Here is a 23,750-nt window from a genome sequence, read left to right on the forward strand (position 1 = left end):
ATATAAAACATTTGGCTCTTGTTTAATCCAAGTCCTTTGTCACCAAATAGCACTTTGAAGCATCACAGTTATGAGGAATGGGAACTACTCCTCTTTCAACACAGCAGAGAAATCAAGCTCCTAGGCAAGTAAAATATGTTAGGCATGTCTGTGTTAGAGAACATCTGCTCAGTAATACTTTGTAAACTAAGGCTGTCAGACTAATTACCAATTAGATCTTGAAGAGTTGGTGCAACCTCATTTCCCACATCTTCCCAGAATAAATTGCTTTAACATGGCAGCCACATTTCCAAGACCTAAACATCCCCCCAGTCTAAGTACCTTCCTTTTTTCCCCCTAAAGCGATTACCTTTTAAGGTTTAGCCCTTTAACACCTTTACCTGGGTTCTAAAAACAGAAAAAGCCCCAGAATCACCTTTTACACTAGAGCACTTAGGAGCATGTGATATGACAGCACAGAGTTATCACATGGAAAATAAAACCCAGGAACAGCAGAGATTATCTGTTGACCCTGACACTATATATAAAGGTGACAAATGACCTGTTTCAGGAACAAAGACATTATAACTTCCATGAGGAAAGGCAAAGAACTTTCTCAGAGTACTTCCTGCAGGAATGAATGATTAGTGTGTAGATTATGTGTTTTGTAATTAAAAGGTTCAGCATCTTAAATCTGACTGTTTCCACTGAAATGCATTTCTTGTTCAGAATGAACCTTGAGACTGTTTAATACTATTAACTTTTGAAAAATTTTAAAACGTATTAATACTTTTGCTCAGTGCTGTTCATTCTATCATCTCTTTGAATGAGGATGTTGTAGAATTCAGAAAACAACTTTGGATTAGTGCTACCCATAACAACTGCTTTCAAGCATGCATCTGCAAAATCAGTTGTTTGTTCCGTATTTGGAATGGGGAGCACCCAAATCCGGGACTTTAGTCAGATGCATTGATCCAATTCCCATAGGTCCATCTTAAATTATCTGTTAGACATGCTGGCACAGTTTGAGGTTCTGGGAAGGAAGAATGCTTTTGCAATGATCACCATCTTCTAGTTCAAAATCTGTAGTTTAAATAGACCCTTGCATCTTCAGCTGTAAATTAGGTCCAATACCCTGTTTTCTGTTGGCTTAAAGTCTTTACGCCTCCCTTTTTGTGTAGGGCACACAGTGAGACAAACCCTAGCACTAATTTTATGTCTCAAACAGAGAAGCAAAATGACCTGCTGAAGGTTAATAGAGGAACAGTACTGTGTGCTACACCTGACATCTGACCATGCCAGGCATTCTCAAGTCTGCAAGGTAAATAGCTCTTCCCATCACAAAAGCAACTGCAGTAACAATAGCAACTACTTCACTATTTATGAGTAATTGGCAAAACAGTTTAATCTACCTATTATCCCATCCTGAGTTGTCTGATTAGCACTGGTCTAAGAGGATTTAATGAAAAACTGTCACTGTATATGTAATTATAATATACTTTCCACATCATATTATTTCTTACATGACTCTTTACAATTCCCTATTTGGTTCTGTTTGATATTATTTTAGTCCACGACCAGTAGAGTTAATCTTCAAGAAACCAAAATTGCCTGAATCCACATTAGCAGACTGCTAGAAATTGTGCAGCACACTAACTGTCCTCTAAGATTTATAAATTATTACAACATATTTGCATTGTACTAAATCTGCCTCCCAAGATTTGTGTTTCTTTATGGTCTTTTAAGACCACAAAGACTCTGACTATTAGGTGTTATGCTGAAAGGTCATTTGGATGTCTCTCAGGCATTACTCAATAGTTTATGGATTTACTAATTATTCTATTTTTCTATTACCTCTGATACTTTACGCGTCTTTGATATTTTGCTATTTAATCAATATGACAAAGCAGACACAGAAGGGAAGCACTATAAATACATACTAATTAATGTTTTAGAGATGATAGACTGAGAATTTATATTTGCATCTCACCCATAAACAAAAAGGTAATCAATAACATTAAAAAAGAGAAAATTTTAATAGAAGTACTTCTCCACACAGTTCACAATTAGGGTCATCAATTTATTTTTTCAGTCTTCAGTATTTCTTCAGTCTTTTTCCTGGAAATATTCGAAGCCATGAACAATTCAAAAAACCCACAAGCCAAACTAAAACAAACAACACAAACCAAAAAAAAAACCACCCAACAAAAACCCCCACCGAAAAAACAAAATCAGGTAAGTGACAGCAGGAATATAAAATTTCCTCCCTCAGGACATGCATATTTAAACTGCTGTTTCTTCAGGGTTACTTTTGGGGATACTTTGATACAGACTTGCCTCTCTTACGGCTGTCTTTTATCTTAGTTTGGAGCACTCACAAGAACAGGAAGAGTCTCAACAAATTTGCTAAAGCAATTTCTTCTTAAATTTTGTATTTATTTTGTATGTGGAGAAGAGGTATAAAACTCAATCTCCTAACTTACAAGAGATGAGAGATGGAATTGTTACGAGTGGGCCTCTGAATTCAGTCTGCTTGTGGAACTGTCATATAAACATTCCCAGGTGCCAAGAGCCACCTGAAGCTGTATTTGTCCATTAGTCAAAGCTTTGCTTTTTGTCAAAAAGGTGCGTTTTACAGTAAGAATGGAAGGAAATTGTGGTTTCATAAATCAATATTCCATGCAAATGCTTAAAAATAAAGTTTCACTGCTTTTCTGACAACATGAAGTTCGCGCATTTACTGACACAGATCTCAGTGCTGTTAGTTGTGTTTTGGTTTTATTACACAATGTAATTTTATTCTGAAAAAAAATCAAAGAGCCAGTTGTCTTATGTACAGGGGAAGGTTTATATTGCCTACCTTTAGGCACCTAACAAAGATCTACAAGAACTACATCAGAGTTGAATGCTGCTTTGTCTGTCAGTGCTGGGTGTCTATCAATTTGTGCCTCACACTAGTGGGGGATGTGAAGTAGGTTGTGCACTGCTACAGTCTGGAGAGTTGTCCCTTTCTATACATGTTCCCCAATGGGACAAGTCAACAAAATGCTCCCTAAGTACAAGAAGGAAGTTTTGATTAAACAATAATGATCTCCCAAAAGAAAACATAAAATAAAATGATGGAGTAGCATGTTCATCTTGCTAGAGGCCTGTGTTTGTGGTTGGTTTCATATATTGGTGGTGATCCAACATCTGGGACTGGCAATGGCGTATTTTCCTCACACCCTCTACTTTTGGAGCCCTCTGCTGTATTGAGATTTTATTCTAAGCATCTAGTTAAATACTCTTTCTGGGCAATGAATTTTCTTACCTCGAGAAAAGTGGGAAAATTGATAACATGCAGAAGACACAAGAACCTAGATTGGTTTTCACAGTAGGTAAAAAAGCTATAAACAAAATCCTAATTAGCACAGTATTAACAGAAAGACTCAGGCATGTCACAGATCTATTTTAATCATCCTATAGGAAGGAAAAAGAATTTCCATCAGAGAAAGCTTATATCATCTGTCATAGAAAGACATTCTCAGCAGTGAAATGTGTTGAAACTAAGCAACATATTTCTGTCACAAAATAAAAGTGCAACCATCTATTCTAACTCCGTCCCTAATCCCAGTGGGTTTAAGCAATTACTATCATCTAAAAAAACTGCAAATTAGACTGCAATTACTGTTGATTGTGGCAGCACTGTGCTTTTAGTGAACAAATAGATCAAAAAATATTAATTGAATTCATGACCAAGAAACTGCAAGTATTATAGCCTTCTACCAATTACTCACTGCAGGCTTCAAAGCTGTGCCTAAATCAATTATTTTCTCATTGCCTTTGCTGAAAAGCAAGTCCCAGGGACATGAGGACAAAGATGTAACCAAGAATTCCTGACATTTGACACGCTTTTGATCATGCCTCTCACTGCAAGAAGCCCATGGTCACTTATGAACCAAGCTGATCTATGTGTTAGGAGCTGGAAAGGTATAAGCAATAGAAATGCTTGCTTTATATCATGTTAATTTCAATGTATTATTTATCCATGAAATCTCTCACAAAATTGGTATGAAATTATGAAACCATCTGCGACTCATGTAAGCAACCAGCCCCATACTGGCAATTCATGTGGAGCTTTGGAAGAATTATGGATTCAAACAGGAATACAGAGAACTTCCTTTTATGACAACAAGGACAGTGTCACAACTGGAAACAAAAAGTCCATAGAGAGGAAAAACTTCTAGGGAACTGCACACAAACATCTACTTCCAAACGCCCATTTACAGTGAAAAATCCTTTGTACAATTGCTCTGGCAAGATGATGGCTTGGTGTCAGCTGACCTAATTTACTTAAACACAAGCATACTCATGATTATAGCTCCTATATAGTATACTTGCCTCCCAATGTATTATAACAAGGCAGCTTTTTTGCCCCCAATGTCATTTACAACTTATTGATGCTAACAGGTTATTATCTGTTGATGCTCATCTGTGCATTGTGCAAGAATTGCACAAATAAAGATGAATAATTTCCTAAGGTGAAAATGACTGCTTAGAGGAAAACAGCAACTCCATGCATGCTTTCAATTTCCAATTTAGCCTACGTATAACATGGATTAAAGGCTTCTGCTAGAAAAGATGAATCAGAATATTCCTAGCCATTCACACAAGGTACGTGTTCTGGGGAGGTGGGGGGCAGAACAAGTTCTGTGAGCACAGGAACTTCCATTTTGAACTTCTAGACATGTGAACATCAAGAACAAGGAGACTTATTCACCAATGGGTGGCAATTTGGGCCTGCTGATGTACTTAAAGGTAAAGCTACTGTTTTGTATTGTCTGAAGCAAGCATGGAGTGGGAGGGAGGATATTCAACCCATTTTTCATGCAGTTCAGCCACCTCTCTCAAGCTCTGTTACAAGTTCTGTGCTTTTCCCTGGTGAGAACTTGACTGGGAAAAGCAGGAAGCTGACAGATAGGGCTGCCAAGGTCAAAAATTGATGCACAAAGAAAACCTAATATCATTTGTTATTTTTTCTATATTATATATATTAGAAAACCAACTAAAAACTAAACCCATAAAAAATTATACTGCTTCTCCAAAACATATTTCCTTCCACACTGCAGAATAAGGGATCTGCTTCAGGAAACATCACAGAGTAGATCTGCTGAGCCATGCTCTGAAAGTTTTAACAATCAATAAGTACATCCAGAATATTCTCAATTCTACATTCAAACTCTGCTCCAGAATGTTCAGAAGATTGGAACTAGCTACAAATCCTCAGATAACCCCTGTTAGGTAGGGCTATATGCTGCAATAGGAAATGCCATCACTTGGGTGGGAAACTAGATTTGAGTCCATTGAGAGAATGGACTGAATATCAGAGATATATTTAGCTCATCTAAAACTGGGAGGTTAATTTCCCTTGTAAATTACTGTGGCACTTCCTGACCAAATCTTATGTGGAAAAAAAAAAAAGAAAAAGGAATATCCCAGTGTTATGGTTCCTTCAATTTCAGATATGAGAACAGAATTACTCTTCGAGTTAGAACTGAGCCAAGTATTATGCTACTTTCAAGAGGTAATTACACTATCTACAGAAATTACTGCAATCCATCCCAAGTTTGCAATTGCTCCTTCTCTATACTCACCATTTCTGTCAATGGCAAAAGGGACATCAGTTGTTACAATTTCATAATTGCAGATCTGACTGTACTGTGGGGAACAGTCCTCATCTATGGCTTCTACCTGAAGTATGCTGTCATAGATCTTCCCTTCTGTCACAGTGGCCTTATAAACACTTTCCTTGAAAGCTGGTGAAAACTCATTGATATCCTTTACCTGGATATGGACCACTGCCCTAAAATAGGCAAAAACAGACATCAAAGAGAAAAATTCATTTATCATGACACACCACTAACAGTTTGCTTTCAAAACACTTGTAAGGACTAACTATATATATACATAAAACTATGCAGAGCTTTGCTAAAATAAAATACTGACATTTTTACGTTTAATTTACCCAATTTAATATCGCAACATGGCACTAGGTTTTTTCTTGGTGTTTTTAGGGAGAGGGCTTCACAGTACTCCCTGTTAAAATCTGACTGCCTCTTAAAATGGAACACAGCAGAAAGTCAGTGACATAATTCCAGTGTAAGATGGATTAATAAGCAAAAAAAAAGTAGTACTCTTACATGCTTATTACCCAAAAATGTCCAGTTAAGAACATTCTTCTACATCAAATAAGACTCTCACCTTCTGCTGATCGTAATTGTCTATTGTTTCCATCAGTTAATGATTGTACATGTAGACCTTTAAAGGTCAGATATAAAAGGCCTTTAGTATTTAAAGAGTAAACTCTAAAGGCCTTCCTCTGAAAGAATTTGCTCTGGTTTGATAGGAGAGGTGACAAGAGAAGTGAAGGTACTTTCTAGATCAACAGCAGAGCCAGAAGTAAAAGTTGTGACCCCAGGCAGCCTAGCTTAGGGTGGAGTTTACTATAAAAACCATTATAAGAAAGTGCAATAAAGTCTGGTCCCAATGCATCAGATTTCATTTGGTCAGGATTAGGCCAAAATTTTCCACAAATGGAATGCACTAACTTGCTACTGATGTGTGAAGGAAAAACATCATAAAAATTTAATCATATGAAGCAAAACCAATTTGTATGACTTGATGGTTATATTGCAGGTTTCCTTCTAAATGTGTGTTCTTTTAAGATATCCCAAAAGAGTTCAGCATGCATTGGAGCTAATTAAATTTTTTTAATTGTCATTTGTCCTGGATGAGCAAAAGGAAGAATGATTACAATTAATAATTTATTTAAATAGTTCTCAGCAAAACGAACAAATTGTACAGCAGTTATATATCTACACGTGAGTTAAATTAATCTTTAATGACAAATGGTCCAGAGCTTGCTTTCATGAACTGAAAGAGAAAAAAGGCTCTGCACCACTTAAGCTTACGCAGGGAACTGGCTCCACAGTAAAAAGTACCACTTACAAACCTTCGTTACTTCCATCTTCCAGAGGATTTGAATTCCCCTGAGATTTGCTGTCCAAAAGCTGAGGTCAGAAACACACTGTGCAAAGGCATGACTGCTGCAGCTTATATACATGCACACACTAGGGAAAAAGGGCAGTTTCTCTTTTCTTACGTTTTGAAGTGAGATAGAGAGAAAACCTATTTAGAATTTGTAAGTATTGATTAAAAGATAACTTCCATTTCTTAGATGATCTATTTAGTCAGTATATTACATGTGAAAGTAAGAATAGAAAAACAAATCAAAACTGAGATGTATTTCTCTACTTGAACAGGATCCTATCAAAAGCTGCAACTGGACCACTGCAGAATGGATCAAATAGCAGGAAGGGGGACAAAAAATTCTAAAAGAAAATGGAATTAAAAGTGAATGGACTATTGCAATAATGGTTCATCTTGGTTTTACTTAGTTTCTACATGACTACATTATAAAAAGAAGCCTTTCAATCTCTACTTTAGAGCAAATGTATGCCAAGGTGGGGGGGGGGAAGTCTCATTTTCACCCACTTGTGAGATTTCTTCCAGTTTGTTCCACTTGGTCCTGACCCGCAGTCATAGGCCTGGATGATGAATGTATATTCCTTCTGCAGTTCACAGTCAATAGGACTTTTTGCTCGAAGACGACCTTCTCCGGATGTCTTGTTTAGCACAACAGCTTCAAAGGGCATTTCTTGTCCATGGATTTTAAAAGCACAGATTTCACCTGTGAGGAAGATCACAAAACAATGATAACCAGGGAGGTCTAAGTCTTATGCACTACAGTGACACTGGAGAAGTTAGCACTCACTTCTATTTCAGCAGCTGTTAAGATGGGGAAGTACTATTCAGGCATCAGTTAAAATACATCCCCAAGGGCCATTTGGCCACATACTCATCCAGTGTGGTGGGGTGAGTGCAGCTCTGGTCATGTACTCTCCTTTTCCTCTGTCATTACTAAATGGTTTCTGGAAGCCCTAGAAACATTTCCCAAAATATGGTATTAACTTGAAGGTTGGGCTAAGTTATTTTTGAAGACTGTATTCAGTTGAAGAAAATAACAGAAAGAAAAATACAGAATATTTCAGAGGTAGTATTTTCTAACTGCTGTCATTCCTTCCTTTAGCCACTTGTGCTGCCAGGTGGTAGCACATGTTCAGATTCTTGCAGTTTAGTTTCCCAACAGTGAGAAAACTAATGATGCAGAACATGAGCACATTCAAAATATATCTTGCTTTATTTACAGACATACATCATCTTTGGAACAGATGCAGCTGAAGGAACACAGACGCGTGTCCCCTTTGGACATCTCAGTCACTTCCTCACATTCACACACAGATACATGAATGCTGCCTTGGCAGCAGCTCACTTTGCCTCCAAACTGCCTCCTGGTATAATAGATCTGTAGTTTCTCTCAGAGGAATGCTATGTAACAAAACGGATGATATAGCAAGGACTGAAAAAATTGATTTGGACCCAAAAGACAACATAAAAAAATCTTGTGAGAATATGAGTCTGGAAGGGGGGAAAAACCCCTCCACAGCTGCTGGTGAACTTTTTTAAATCCTTCATACTGGAGGCAAGGATAAGCATGCTGAATTCCATTTTAGCCACTCCAGAATCTAACATTAAAAATGAAATATTTATACAAAGTCCAATGTGGCTTAAATATTTTTATGACATATTAAACACATGTTCTTTTATGAGCAAGTCAGTCTTGGGACATGCATTATAGATTCAAAGCGGTCTCCCACTCGCATAATCCTTTTCCATTTATTTCCAAATTACAATTGCACTCTTTTGGAAATCTCCTTGCCAATCATATCTGAGGCAAATGCCAAATTCTAAATAAACTCAGTACCTATGACCTCTAATTCAGGTCTGGCTCCTCTCTTTTGCTTTTAGAACATACTGTGTATTTTTAAAGAAATGAGTACACAGTGACTTTATAAAAGTGCTGCAGTTCATAACTCTTATTTTGTGTGAGAAAGAAAAAAATGAGAAGGAGGGGGAGGGGTGTGGGGTGGAATTGGGGGTGAAGATTAAGTACATTTACAGTGTAAGTGCAGATTATGTAGGATATTCCCTCAACTACCAACCAGTATGTTTCCCTTTTTTATAACAGGCACTGAAGGTAAGCTCAGCTACTTACTATTGACATTTAGGCAGATGAATCCCACTGTTAACAACTGTAATCAATCCTATCACTGTCTTAACAGGATCAGCACATAGTTGTTTTAGTGATTATGAGGCACTGGATAAATGCATTAAGTATTTGCTTGGACATTTGCTTGCTCCAACCCCTCACTCATGTGACATGAAATGTTAGAGTGGTATCCTAAGACGGACAAAAGATGAGCTCTTTGCCAGGTTCTTCTTCATTCACCCTCAACAAGCATAAATATTTGGGGAAGATGGAATGGATTTTACTCTGAAAATCAGACTCTGAAGAAGACTCATACTTCTTATACCCATGAAAGTAGGCTGAAGTGAAGCAGCTTCTTCAGCTTTGATTATAGATGATGATCATGAAATTTGTATCTCAATGTTATCACATATAGCTTTGAAACACCCTGCAACTTCAAAATGAAACATTATGATAAAATGATATCATGGATTTAACTTGTCTTTTAATTGAATAAGAAAATAACAGTTAATGTGGGAAGTCTGATATAAAAATGCTATTTGTTGTGTCCTATAGCAGTGGCCTTCATAGTTTCTTAATAACAAAGTTTTCCTCAGCTGCACAATCTATCAACAGAAATCATGACTTTAGTGTTTTGTGTTTATTATTTTATTGACCCACTGTCTGGCTGTAAACAACACAGCTTTTGGAAACATCCAGGCTTATTCTTTAAAAGAAAAAGAAAAAAAAAAAAGGAAATATATGTGCAGAAAAAGGTTCTGCTTAGCTGTAGTCTAAACATTTACCAAATTCAGAGGCCTGATGCAAGGCAATCACACTTATGCTAAGTGGCTTTCAGAATATATTTAGAAGTCTCTATATCCAGCTCCTGTGTCAGATATTCCAGCTTTACATATAACACTGATTTTGTCTTTTATATCCACATTTACCAAAGAAAAAGTAATGACAGCTGCATGGATATGGGAAGATATTTGTAAACACACTGCAAAAACCCCATGTACACCTCCAGATTCCAGCTATAGCAGCCTATTTGTGTGAAAAGAACAGTACATGTTTCTGAAAACTAGGTAAGAACATTTTTTAAATGCTTCCATCACTGTTTTCAAAGAATGTTGCTAAAAAATGCAAATGCACAGTAACAGACAAAACAGCTCTGGTTTTTGTTTCGATGAGTTTGAGAACAGGTGCATAGAGGATTAGCGACCATAAAAATAGTGGTGGCGGTGAGTTGATAAAATAGGGATAAGTTAATAACGTCACAAAAAGGTAGAAGCACATCTGTGAAATCCTAAAGCAACTGCATCCAGGGTAGAGAGAAAAGATCTCTCCTCCCAAGGCCAGAAGGTATATCCTGAGGGTTCCCAATTGCTTCCTATAAAATCTTTTGGTTGCAGAGCTGAACTTCATTAAGAGGTGCTGTATTTTTAATGTGTTTTAATTAAATCCTGTTTTCTTTTCAAATTATACACACTAGCATTAGCCATAAGCAGCTCTTAATTTTGAAGCCCACATGATTTTGAAGACTGTGGTAGAGATCCACATTACTACCTTAGGGATAATATTATTTCCTCTGCAAAAGTTACAACAGCCGGAAAAAAGCTATGGACAGTTTATAATTTCTGAAATACAATGGACCAATCTTAGAATACATAGAATAGAATACATAGAATAAACCAGGTTGGAAGAGACCTTCAAGATCATCAAGTCCAACCCATCAACCAATCCAACACCACCCAAACAACTAACCCACGGCACCAAGCACCCCATCAAGTCTTCTCCTGAAAACCTCCAGTGATGGCGACTCCACCACCTCCCCAGGCAGCCCATTCCAATGGGCAATCACTCTCTCTGTATAGAACTTTTTCCTAACATCCACCCTGAACCTCCCCTGGCGCAGCCTGAGACTGTGTCCTCTTGTTCTGGTACTGGCCACCTGGGAAAAGAGACCAACATCCATCTGTCTACAACCTCCCTTCAGGTAGTTGTAGCGAGTAATAAGGTCACCCCTCAGTCTCCTCTTCTCCAGGCTAAGCAAGCCCAGCTCCCTCAGCCTCTCCTCATAGGGCTTATGTTCCAAACCCCTCACCAACTTTGTTGCTCTTCTCTGGACTCGTTCCAGCAAGTCAACATCCCTCCTAAACTGAGGGGCCCAGAACTGGACACAGGACTCGAGGTGTGGCCTAACCAGTGCAGTGTACAGGGGCAGAATGACCTCCCTGCTCCTGCTGGCCACACTGTTCCTGATGCAGGCCAGGATGCCATTGGCCCTCTTAGCTGCCTGGGCACACTGCAGGCTCATGTTCAGTCTACTGTCAACCAGCACCCCCAGGTCCCTCTCAGCCTGACTGCTCTCCAGCCACTCTAACCCCAGCTTGTAGCTCTGCATGGGGTTGTTGTGGCCAATGCTAAAGACAATGTTTCTTACTGAGCAACATTTACATGCAAGATTTAGCGATTATAAGACATAATCAACAAAATTGTATTACAAATTGCTGCCTTCTTTATGCAAAACAAAATTCATGCTTCCTTCAGTAGAAATAAATTCCTCAGTATTACTCTATTTACACTGACACAGAATTATTCACTTAAACTCAATTTCAGAAGTTCTACAAAAAATTAAATGCTTATTTTGGCTTCTTTTTTTTTTATTATTTTTGCCTTTTTTCAACTCTCATTATGCAGAAAACTTTGAGTGAAAAGATAGAACCTCTGACATTTGATTATTTTCATTAATAGTTAATAAAAGGCAACAGTTGTACGTAAAATTGGCCATCACCAAATGGCTAATTGTGTTAGCTTCAACAAGGTCAAATGCCAGGTCTTGCACTTGGGTCACAACTCCACACAACACTGCAGGCCTGGGGAAGAGTTGCTGGAAAGCTGCCTAGCAGAAAAGAGCCTGGGGGTGTTGGTCAACAGCCATCTAAATGTGACCTAGCATGTGCTCAGGTGTCCGAGAAGGCCAACAGCATCCTGGCCTGGATCACTAATTGCGTGGTCAGCAGAAGCAGGGAAGGGATTGTCCCCCTGCTCAGTACTGGTGAGGCCACACCTTCAGTACTGTGTTCAGTTTTGGGGCCATCACAAAAAGTACATCGAGGCACTGGAGTGTGTCCAAAAAGTGGCAACAAAGATGGTCAGAGATCTAGAGCACAAGTCCTGTGAATAACAGCTAAGGGAGCTGAGATTGTTTAGTGTGGATAAAAAAGGAGGCTCAGGACAGACCTTGTCCCTCTCTACAATTACCTAAAAAGAGATTCATAGTGAAGAAGGAGTCTTCTCCCAACAAACAAGAGAGAGGACAAACATAAATGACATCAGTTTGTGCCAGAGAAGATTTAGATGAAACATTAGGAAAAGTTTATTCCCTGAAAGGGTTGTCAATCCCTGAACAAGCTGCACAGGGAAGTGGTGGAAGTCAACATCCCTGGAAGGATTTAAAAGTCATGTAGATGTGGTGCTGAGGGACATGGTTAAGCAGTGACTTAGCAGTGCTGGGTTAATGGTTGAACTTGGTGATCTTAAAGGTCTTTTCCAATCTAAATGACTCTATGACTAACTTCAGCTAGAGTTTCCTGGATATTCTGTCCTCTCCATTGGTCTTATGATTGCTTATTTGTTCCTGCCATTAAGTCCCAAACAATTTGCTAATTTAAACAGTATTTTAAAAAGATGAGTTTCCAACAAGTGCTGTAAAATTATGCAGCTGCACAATAGATGCTACAGAAATAGTGTGGAGGTGACGAAAAGGGCACATCTCACTTGATAGCAAACAGTCTGCACAAAGACCTTGTAAAACCGCAACAATAAGAAAAGCTTCAATTCTACCTCGCAATTTTTTGTACCAGTAAATCAAACATGAAGCACAAACTTGTAGGAAAGCAGGCTTCATTAGTTCACAACTGACAAAATTACTCATTTGTATTCATATCCCACTCTGATTTTATTAGTTTCCAGCCTTTTATTATAATTTCTGTGTGTGTGATTTTTTCAGATGAGAAAATCAACGTAGCTGATCATTTACTGAGAATGAAGGCTGAAGTTTTATACTTCCTGAGCTGAGCACAGGCTCCCTGAAAGATCTTGAAGTGTCCAAGAATCAAAGCTATGTTTTCACACACAGATCCACTCACACCTCAGCATAGAAAAATACTCCATTCAGGAGAGATGCATCTTGAGTTTCAGCCTGAAGAACAGAGACAGGAATGCCATGATCAGGGCATCACTGTGACCTATATGAATGATAGTAACGGTGCTTTTTCCATATGTGTGTACTTCAAGAACTTGATTCCACTAAATAGATCCATCACATCATAACAAAGGTATCTGACAACTATCAGTAATGAATTTTCCACAACATGGCACAAATAGAGTTCTGAGAACTATTGTATACCATATCCATTGTATACCATAACTATTGTATAACCATAGATTTCCAAGAACTTGATAAAATATGTAACTTTGTTTGTGGATATCACTTGCTTTTTAGTTTCCTAAAGGACTTAAACCACTGGTCAATGAAATTGAAATACTTTTAGTCTCAATCAAATTTCAATCTTCAACCCTTTACAGATGCTCTCTCCACATGCAGAAAGGCATCCAAACACAGGCATACTGCCCTTTGAATACTGATCACCAAAGATCTCTGTTCAGACTACAGCTCAGACTACAGTTCAGACTACAGCTCAGCTCTGTGTGTGTTCTCTCAGAAATGCAGCATGAACCCACTACAATGCAGTTTATGTTAGGGTTGTCAATAAGGTTTTTTAAGGGTTGCTGTTTCTTTTTTTTTTCTTAGTCCATCCTTCCAGGATAACAACTGTACACAGGTTTCTCTCCTGGAATCCTGCAAATATCTCCTGCAGTAGAGAGCTGCCAACTTTTTGCATGCCTCTGTGCCACTGGGAAGGTTTACTGCTTTGACAAGTTTTTCTATCATAAGATGTAGCTACGCTTTAAATAATTACAGAACACAGAAGGTTATGTTTTGAGGGAGGAAAGGGTATTTGGGAAAAGGAAGCAAAATAACCATTAGACATGTCACATATCTTTAAGGATAAAAAAAAATAATTAAGCAAGGCAGTAACAACTATATATGCTTTTCCAGCTCATTGAAGTCAATGCTATTACACTCATACTGAAATACTAAAATCCAGGAAGTAATACTAAAATCATAAACTGAGGGAGATGTTCATATCTTAATAAAATGCTAAAATTATTATTTCCTCATATCTAATTTTATGGGCAACAAGCTCTGCAAAGCAAGAGCATAAATCCACTGTTACCCTTGTAGTCCCTGGATGTGAAACTGCAAAGTGGAGGAAACTGCAATTGCACTTCATGTGATTCATTGTTGCCATAAGATCAATCCAAATGAACCAGATTTCATTCTGCTGAAACTGAGACAATTCCTCAGCATAGAAAGGTAGTTCTGTGGGTAGCATATAAGCAAGCAATCATATCTGAGTTTCTTCCTGGCTGCATGATAAGTTTCCCAGGGAAATCACTTAGGCCATGAAGGCACTGAGCAGTGAAGCACCTGAAAAAAAATGCTCCAAGATTTTGTTTAAATAAGCTTGTTTAAAAAGTACAATTTTCAGGGCCTTGCTCTGGTTGTAGTAAGGTATACAACCACATTGCTCTGCTGGAAATTAGACTACCACTCTTGTGCACTCAGAGCTGCACAAGAGACCTGTGCACTCCAGCTTAAACCATGAAAAAATGATACATGTTTATACGAAGACTAAAACAAATATTGAGGTGTATCAGAAAAATATGTAGCAAGGAGATAAAGGTTTATGCACACAAAGATGTGATTAATTAACTAATGATTACACAGTATTTGAACAGCTTCTATCTCAGAACACAGAAATACATTGTCATTTGTTCCTCCCATAAAACATATCAACGTAACATTCCATTTTAAGCAACCTCTACCATTTCTTAATCTTATTTCTGAAGTCTGCAAGACTCAAGAGAGAATGCAAGCAAGAAGATACGATTTAAGAGAAGTAAAAAAAATATATAATTATAATATATGGAGCTCCTCTAACAATGTAAGACTTTTGCTAGCCACATTTCATGCCTGCAAGTATCTTGTGGCTTCAGCAGTGTAGATGAGTGTCACACCACACACATAACACGCGGAAGCAGCAGCCCTGTTTAGGTACAGTGCTGTCAAGCACAGCAGAGTCTCTTGAGCAGTTACATGATCATTACTAGAAATATTTCCCTCGCCATTTTTCAGACTACCACATTATAATGAACTATTTGAAATATAATCCTGCAACTGTGCAGTTAAAACTGAAAAAAATGCAATTTATAAAAGGAACTTTATCCATCAGAAGCTAAGTGGAGCATAATTATTTCATTCCCAACTGGGTCATTTTCTGATTTACTGTTTCACGTGTCAATAACACCCAGAAACACATGTACGAGTTGTCATCTTCACACACCCCACCTGCATTATTCACTAGTGTTCACATGAGGGTGCGGCATTTCCAGTTAGTGACTGAAGATTTGCTGCCACTGCAGATGAAACATCTCATTGTTTCAGTCATCTTTCAATAAACACAGACGCCCAGATGCTACCACTGCCCTAATTCCACATCTGTGTCTGAAAGCCAGATCATGAAGCTGTTTCTCCTCTAGATGAGTGAGATCTACACTGAGACAAAGAGGAGATAAACGGCCTAGAGAGGCACTGACCAATTTTACTGCGTATAACCTTTGGAAAAAGGTGAGCCTGTTTCTATGACAGAACTAGAGGCCTCTGCATGTAAGATTAACAAGGTTATTAGAATACTTTCAATCATTTCTATTCACTGAGTATTTCTGTGCTGTTAAAGGATAAATGCTACTAGAATAAAGTATGTAATGATATATAATATGACTAGAATTTCAAATTAGGATTAAGAATGTTGGCTAGCAAATATGTACTGCTTACAGAATTCCTGCAGCATGGAAGGCAAACCTAACAGAAACATTTTCAGCAGCAGGATAGGTGCACCAATATGACATGCTAGATCTGGATTCCTTGTGAGAAATACAGAGATAAATAAGAAAATTAATAGCACCATGTTGCACTGAGATTCAAATCTCAGCAGCTGTCATTCTATTGAAGACTCTGCAGACTGACAGAAAAACTTAGTTACCTTTCCCTGGGGCCCTTTATCAAGGTAGACAATTTCTGAAATAATACTTGGAAGATGTTGTATTTATTAAAATTGTTCCTCTGAATAATTTTGAGTGTATTGTTTTGGGATATAATTAGCTATTTCAAAGCACACACTGAATGATCTGTTCATTTTTTCTCTGTTTCTACTCAAAAGGCATCAGTAAGCTTTAACTTTAGAGCAATACCAGGAACTGTGGGCATACTAGAAGCAATGTACTTGACCATGTAAATCAAAGGAGAGGCAAACACTAGGAGGTAGGGCTACCTTGTTAAAAATACTAACCACAAAATAATTCCAAACCGGCAATGACTATCAGGCTCCACAGAAAAGTGAAACAGATGTAAAGAGATTGACTACACATTATCATCAATAGGCCTGTGTCCTCCTTCCACCATGCCAACATTTTGAGATAGCCATTCACCACCTTTTTTCTCTCAGATCTGTAATTTGAAACATCAGGTTGTTGATAATGGAATGCCATTAAAAAGTATGACAGAAACACCTGAGAGCAATGTGTGTCATTTGAGGCCATGTGCAAATAGGATTCTGCAGACACCTGGGTGCCAGCAGCTCTAAGCTGTGCTGAAATAAACAGGCACCCATTCCTGCCTGTCCAATTGGTAGAAAGCCTGGAGAGACAGTATTCTGCATGTAAGACATAAGAAAAACTGCAAAGTCGTCTGTGATTTTTACTTTTTCAAATGAAGTGAGGACAAAAATAGTGAATTTTTATGAGAATTTTCTCCAAAGTGTGTACACAGACATGTCAGATTTGCAATAAATAAGCATTAAAGAATACATAGAATACATAGAATACATAGAATAAACCAGGTTGGAAGAGACCAAAGAGGTATAGTGAAAAATCCTTGTGGATAACTGTGGAATTTTCTCGGCAATTGCAGCCTGTGAAGCAAGATAAAAGGGAAATTATGCAGTTTGGGTCTTTTCACTGGCTCCTAAAGTCTTGTTAACATGCACAGTAGAATATGTCAGACATGCTAGGTATTTCAGGACTGTTTCATTCTGTGCCCATAAAACATGCCTAAGAGAGCAAGGGATTAGGAAAGGGGTAAAGTACTTACACATCCCCAAGTTTTCTGTCAGCTGTTTACTCTGTATTGCCTCTTCCTACAGAGGCAGATTAAATAAAAACCTTAGGAAAATTAATTCACTCTTGGCATGGAGCCTGGGCACAAGGGTTTAATCTGTCCATCCTGCAGACCTGCAGTAAAGTAGAGCACTGAATTTAATTGTTACCAGAGCACCATATGGTTCCTCCTAATCATGGCTTTTTTTCCATTTGTTTTTACTTTCACTTGTTCAAATAATCTGAAATATTAAGCTCCAAGTGTAAAGTCATAATTTGTATTGGATCTCTAGACATGATGAATTACTTTGGACACAAATGCTTCTACTACAAAGCATCAACACAAATGAGAAAAAAACCTAGTCAGAATTATAGCATCTGGCCTTTTATCGGAATGGAAATCACACAGTGAAGACAATAAATTTATCAAAAGAAAAAGTTAATGCAGTTCTCTCACTAGATCATTTGTATTCTAATTTGTGGGGACACTTAGAATTGCTACTATCATGTCTAAAAAGCTATATTCAGCTTACCTTATTCCTCTGAGCCTTACAAACTCTTTTTTTACTCTTCCCTCTCCCCACCCCACTTATTTTCTTCTGCAGAGTTTATTTCCTACCATGCCTTTATGGAGATAAGTATTGGTGCCATTTTATAGTGGTCTGATCTTAAGCATATTGTTGCTCCCCTGGCCATCACCAGTAAGTTATCAACTAGCTCCAGCCACTGACCATAGTTCAGTCAATAAATAGCTGCATTTTTATGCTGGAAGGGTTTGGCAGTGAATCTGCAGTTCATGAGAAAGCCTGGGGTTTAGGTATAGAAATAGAAGAGAGACTCCCCACCATGAGTCTGCATAGAGCTGCCTTAACCTGCTAAAACTTAATATTTTACACATTGGGGGTGTGAAAACCTCAGCTAGGTGAACTGCCCGCTTGAGCAGCAACTAGCTCCAGAGCTGCCCTTGAGCAGCAGTTGCTGCTTGAGATTTTTGTTCCTTACTTCAAACTTTTGACTCTGCTAATAACAGTGGAAATACTTAAGCAGTACAAATTCTCAGACTCTTCTGAGACAATAACTTACACCTACTCAGCCGTCAGTAAGATTCTTGTGTGTTCCTGAAGGACTGTCAGCCAGGACAGAAACTTAAGCTCAGTGATATGAAAATAACTATACTGGACCTACAAACTGCATCTGCAAGAATTCCACAGTAAAAATAAAGACTCTGTCACTTTTAAGATTTTACAATGGGCTATCTTGTGCATACTAAATGTTCAGTAAGGCAAGGAAGCTTGTTTTTCAAACAGTGAACTCAAAGCCACAGTGAGTTCAGCATGCTGGGTTTGTGCTGCTTTAGCATCTAACACAGTGGAAAACCTACTTATTTGCTATCTCTCTTAGATGTTACCCTATTTGTTGGCTTCATCTTTTCTTTTAAGCAGGAGCTCCCCAGAGAGCCATATTATTCAGCAGCTTTGATGATGATGTTAGCTTTTTTCCCAATGTGAAATTAAAAACCATTTGAAACTTTTCATGAAACTGAGCCACATCAAAATAGTTGTTTTCAGAGAAAGGTCAGATTTTCAATTCAGTCCTCTCACAAACCCCATCAACACTGCAGAAACAGCAGAACTATCAAAACAGCCACAAAATATTTCTACTTCGGTAAAACTGTATTTTTGATAAATCGTACTTTTACCGCTCCACTATAAATATTTAATGGCTTTGCTTTTTCTCTTTGATTTCTGCTCCCCCTTTGCTGCCCTTTTCTGGGTATGTTAGTCTGGGTGTTCTTCATGACATCGTATCCAGCTGCATTTTGTGCCTTTTTATTTTAACCTTTCCAAAAGAAAGTGTTTCTTTGCTTCTTGACGTATGTCAGAGACTGGCAATGCTAGTCGTTCTGAGAACACACAGCACGCGTCATAGATCATAATGGGTCTGAGATTTCATCCCTGGGTTTAATTCCTACTCTCCAGGAATATAGACTTTATAGGAATTTCTAATCACTAGAGTTCTTGTCCTCAAACACACAGATGATCTTGTGAACATTGCAGTATCTGGGGAGGGCAGAGGTTATTCTCTCACCTTCTGCCTCAAATCAACACCAGGTATGACTAAAAGAGGAATGAATTCAATAAAAGTATTTCAGTTGCATCTCTATTCTGAAATATTCTGGATTCATGATCTATTCCTTTAATTTACTTTAAAATCTTTGTTTGTTTTGGCATATTTTGCCAAAGACACTTACTAAGAAGTAATATTTCTATGGGAGTATTGAAAGGTATGAACTTAATTAGAGAGATAAGTGTTTGCAGAGCCAGCCCTTTCGCTTTTTAAGCAAATGAGATCCTACAAAAACCCCACCCACCCAACCAACCAAAAACTACCTGCAAATACGGTTGAAGTAAAATAATACAAGCTGGTTCTTAGTGATTAGGTACAAAATTTTCGTTGATTTCAAAGGCAAAAAAGCAATTCCTTACTGAGTACTGGTAAAATCCATAATTGCTGATGGCCAAATTATCCTTGGTTAACTGAAGCACAAGAAAACTAAGCCTTGTAGTATACAAATGAACAGCGATCTCAAAGCTGCCAGATGCTGTTATATATAACATCACAGAACTTGCTGAGAGAACTGATTGTTTTTCTATTTAGTCTGTATTCCATCCCCATTTTCTCTCTAGAAAGTGAAGAACAAAGCTTATTTTTTATGCTTTAGAAGCTATGACTGAACATTTCATTGCAATTTAATGTTTAATTTGAAATTAATGGAATGAAGGATGCAACTATTAAAATCCAACATGTGCAATATAAAGCAATAAAAATGTAACACCATGAAAATTGCACAATAATAAATCATTTCAGCAATTTAGGAAGTGCAAATAAATATCCATATAGTTTCTATTTAACTGCTCCTCAACAATGTAAAGAAACAAATCACATTTGCAGTTTCTGAAGTAAATTATGATAGTAATTTGAATATATCTGGCAGGAAACACAAACAAAGTATTTTATCAAGTTGTAAAGTTGTTTCAAAGCCATTTTTGAGGTTAACACTAGACCCTGTTTTGTGGTATTTACATTATCATGACTGGACAAACAGAACTGGACTGGCTGTGGCAGTAATATTTTGTGAATGCTTGGCTCTAGCCCTGGAAAGCAAATGCTGTGTTGGCACAGGTTTTAGAACAAGGATTTACAGACTTTAACTTTCCGGTAACAAATGGTTTTCTGGGAGGAGGAACTGACAAACCACTTGTCAGGCATTTGCTGAAACCAGCTTCTCTGGTGGCCTTGCCATGAAAATGCCTATATATTTTGCAACATTCTGATTAATTTAAAAACTGTGTTTCTCTCTGTGAATATAGTGCAAAGTTGTCTCCAACTAATGGAAATGTAATTTTACTGGCGTGTTGTGCTTACTCAAAAGTCATACCGGCTTGCTCTCATGACACAAACTGTTTACAATTTCGCCTCCTTCTATTAGCCTTGCATAACTAAAGCCGAGTGAACTAGATCATGCTTCTTGTTGCACATAATTAACAGGCTTGTTTACTAAAAGCTTAATTTCTGGATACACTGAGTAACTGTTGATCCTCTAGACTTCACTGGAAACTGCAGGTGGTTACAAAGGCTAAACACCAGTCCATCTGTCATAATCATGCTTGAGCAAAACAACAAGTATTCTTACATGCAGGCACATGTTGAAGATAGGGAGCTCAAACAGTTGTCAGTAAGAGACCAAGGAATCTTTATTACAGGAAATTTTTAGATAAAATGTTTTGTCCCTGTAATACTGAGATAAATTTATAGAAGTTGCACTTAGAAAAAGCTTATGATTTGTTTACAAAATGTATACACAGGAAAACAGTGTAACACAGAGAGAGAGACAAACAACATACTTTAAGAACTGAGATAAGCTTTCCTTACTACATAGCTCTATTTGTAACTGAGGCATTTTTGCAAAATATGCACTTTAACTGGATTCACAAAGCCATTCTACCACCACAACCAGAACAGAAGATCAGGCTGAAAAAAATATATACTTGGTAATGACCTGGAACCTGGACTGAGAATTGCCCACTTACATACCCACTTGTCTTCCTGGCTATTTCACAGGGTTCTGGGTATGGCACTGTCTGTAGCAGGAACCAGAGAAATTTGGCAAGTAGATGTCACCAGAGTGAAGCTTTTCACAGAGTTGAAAATGGGTAATGAAAAATAGGCAGCCTCAACTGGTGAAAAAAGCAGCAACAACTCTCATCACCCTCCCAGTGCTGTGACATATTAGTACATTACAACTGTCAAAATTACTTGTCCAGATACTATGATAACTTACTTAGCATATTATAACAACTTAACCAGCCCTAATTGTACAGAGATAAGCAGCTAAGTAACCCTTGAAGAATTTTGAATATTATAGGTCTGATAAATGAGATTATAATGAAAGAAGAGTTATTAAAGCACTTATCATTTTTGACAAGTTGTGGTTTTCAAATTATCAAGTATGTCAACTTCCACATCCACAAACCATGTTCTGTAAGAGGGGTAAAAAAGCCTCACAGCTGTGGCACTGGTACAACTTCATGTGATGATATCTAAATGCAATCTGACTGACACATTTCAGGTGATGTAGCAGCACCCTCTCTCTTTCATCAGAACTCCAGGAATTGTCAGAAGAATCTGTGCATATTTGTATTCCAGAATGCAGGTGGAAAAATACTAGTCATTAAAAACAAAACATAGGAAAGAAAATCCTAGCTCAAAAGCAGATGAACCTTTGGTAAGTCAGCAATGTAAGAATAACTAAAACTTCACTTAAATGTGTTCCAAGCTTAGTAGGTCTTTTGAAATCATGGAATTATAGACTGGTCTGGGTAGGAAGGACCCTTTAAAGTTCATCTAGTCCAATGCCCCATCAGTGAACAAGGACATCCTCAACTACCTGAGGTTGTTCAGAGCCCCAGACAACCTGATCTGGAATGTTTCCATGGATGGGGCACCTCTTTGGGCACCCTGCACCATTGTTTCACCACCCTTGTTATAAAAATTTCTTCCCTATATCTAGTCTAAATCCCCTCTCTTTTAGTTTGAAACCAATATCCCTTGTCCTATCACAAGAGACCTTGTTAAAAAGTATGTCCCCATCTTTCTTTTAGGCCCTTTAAATTATTGAGAGGCTGCAATAGTCTCCCCACAGCCTTGTCTTCTCCAGATATGGAATAGTTTCTTAGGGTTTACTTTCCATGGTGAACCAAATGTGTAAACATTGAGGTATTCGAATCCAAGCTGTTTGCAGGACTGCTCTCTGCTCCAGTCCATCATTTCAGAGACTCCTTTCCTCTTTTTTTTTTTTTCTTTTTTCCACCCCCTGAGAGAGAGGGGGCAGTGGATGGTGAGAAGGCAAGAAGAATTAAATAATTTATTAACCCCATAACATATTCTTGTCTCTGATTATCAGTTTTATACTCTAGGTATAGGACAATCTGGTAACAGAACTGATAATGATGGTTTTTTTAACTATGAACTAGATCTCTCTCTCTCTCATCACCTTATTCATAGCAATGCTCCACTGATGTCAGAGAACTGTTCTCTAATTTTACACCTGTAAGGGAATGAAATAAGCACAGCAGTCCCCAGCAACAGCCGCAAATGAGGCATTTTGAGTGCAGTGCATTAATGCCTTTTTTTTTATGTCAGCAACACTCACATTTATTATTTTAACAGTGTATATACATTGTAAGTGTAAAAAACTGCTATGTAATTTCACCAGAGACCTCAAAAGGATAATTTCAGAGTTATTTTAGCTGCTTAGAAGTCACTGCTACTTTGATGTAGAAGACACATGAATAAAACCACACTCCAAAAGTGATACTATTGACTAGGACACAGGACTATTCAGGTATTTCTGCACAGCATCCACAGCGTCCCCCCTCTCACCCTGAAAACAGATGTACAATATGGTCATAGAAAAGATTATTTAAAACCACAAGCACAGCAGTGCTTTGATAGGAGCTTTGGCAGTCTGTGCTGTCAAGGAATGAAAGATCATGGTTCATAAGAAAAAAATAATATAAAAAACCCCAGCTATTCTGTAGGCATTACAGTGTATTTGGTTTCTGCTACTGAGTGGCACAGTAGGTAGAATAACAAAAACAGCTTAAAGCAGATACATTAGTGTTGGCAGCAATTATTCTGAAATACTCCATGTATTGCAACTCTGTTTTTATGAAGGCTTTAAAAAATATGTATATATCCAACAGTTCAGAGTAGCTTTCTAGAACCAGTATAAAAAGTGCTGCAAAGGTGAGAGAATGACTTATTTTAAATGAACTTTTTAAACGCTTTTCACAGG

General features: G+C 37.9%; 1 protein-coding gene across 1 annotated transcript in view; it reads right to left on the reverse strand.

Moving 5' to 3' along the window:
* The window catches only part of CLSTN2 (calsyntenin 2), a 395,403-nt gene that overhangs the window by 85,459 nt on the left and 286,194 nt on the right, over positions 1–23,750 (reverse strand). Inside the window, exons 3-4 of the mRNA XM_054166362.1 lie at positions 7,513–7,708; positions 5,613–5,821 (exon numbers count right to left, since the gene is read on the reverse strand). Coding sequence (XP_054022337.1) covers positions 5,613–5,821; positions 7,513–7,673 — 370 coding nt within the window. The 5' untranslated portion in view covers positions 7,674–7,708. The remainder of the gene's footprint in view (positions 1–5,612; positions 5,822–7,512; positions 7,709–23,750) is intronic.

The sequence above is a fragment of the Dryobates pubescens genome, chromosome 13 (assembly GCF_014839835.1).
Source record: "Dryobates pubescens isolate bDryPub1 chromosome 13, bDryPub1.pri, whole genome shotgun sequence".
NCBI lineage: Eukaryota > Metazoa > Chordata > Aves > Piciformes > Picidae > Dryobates > Dryobates pubescens.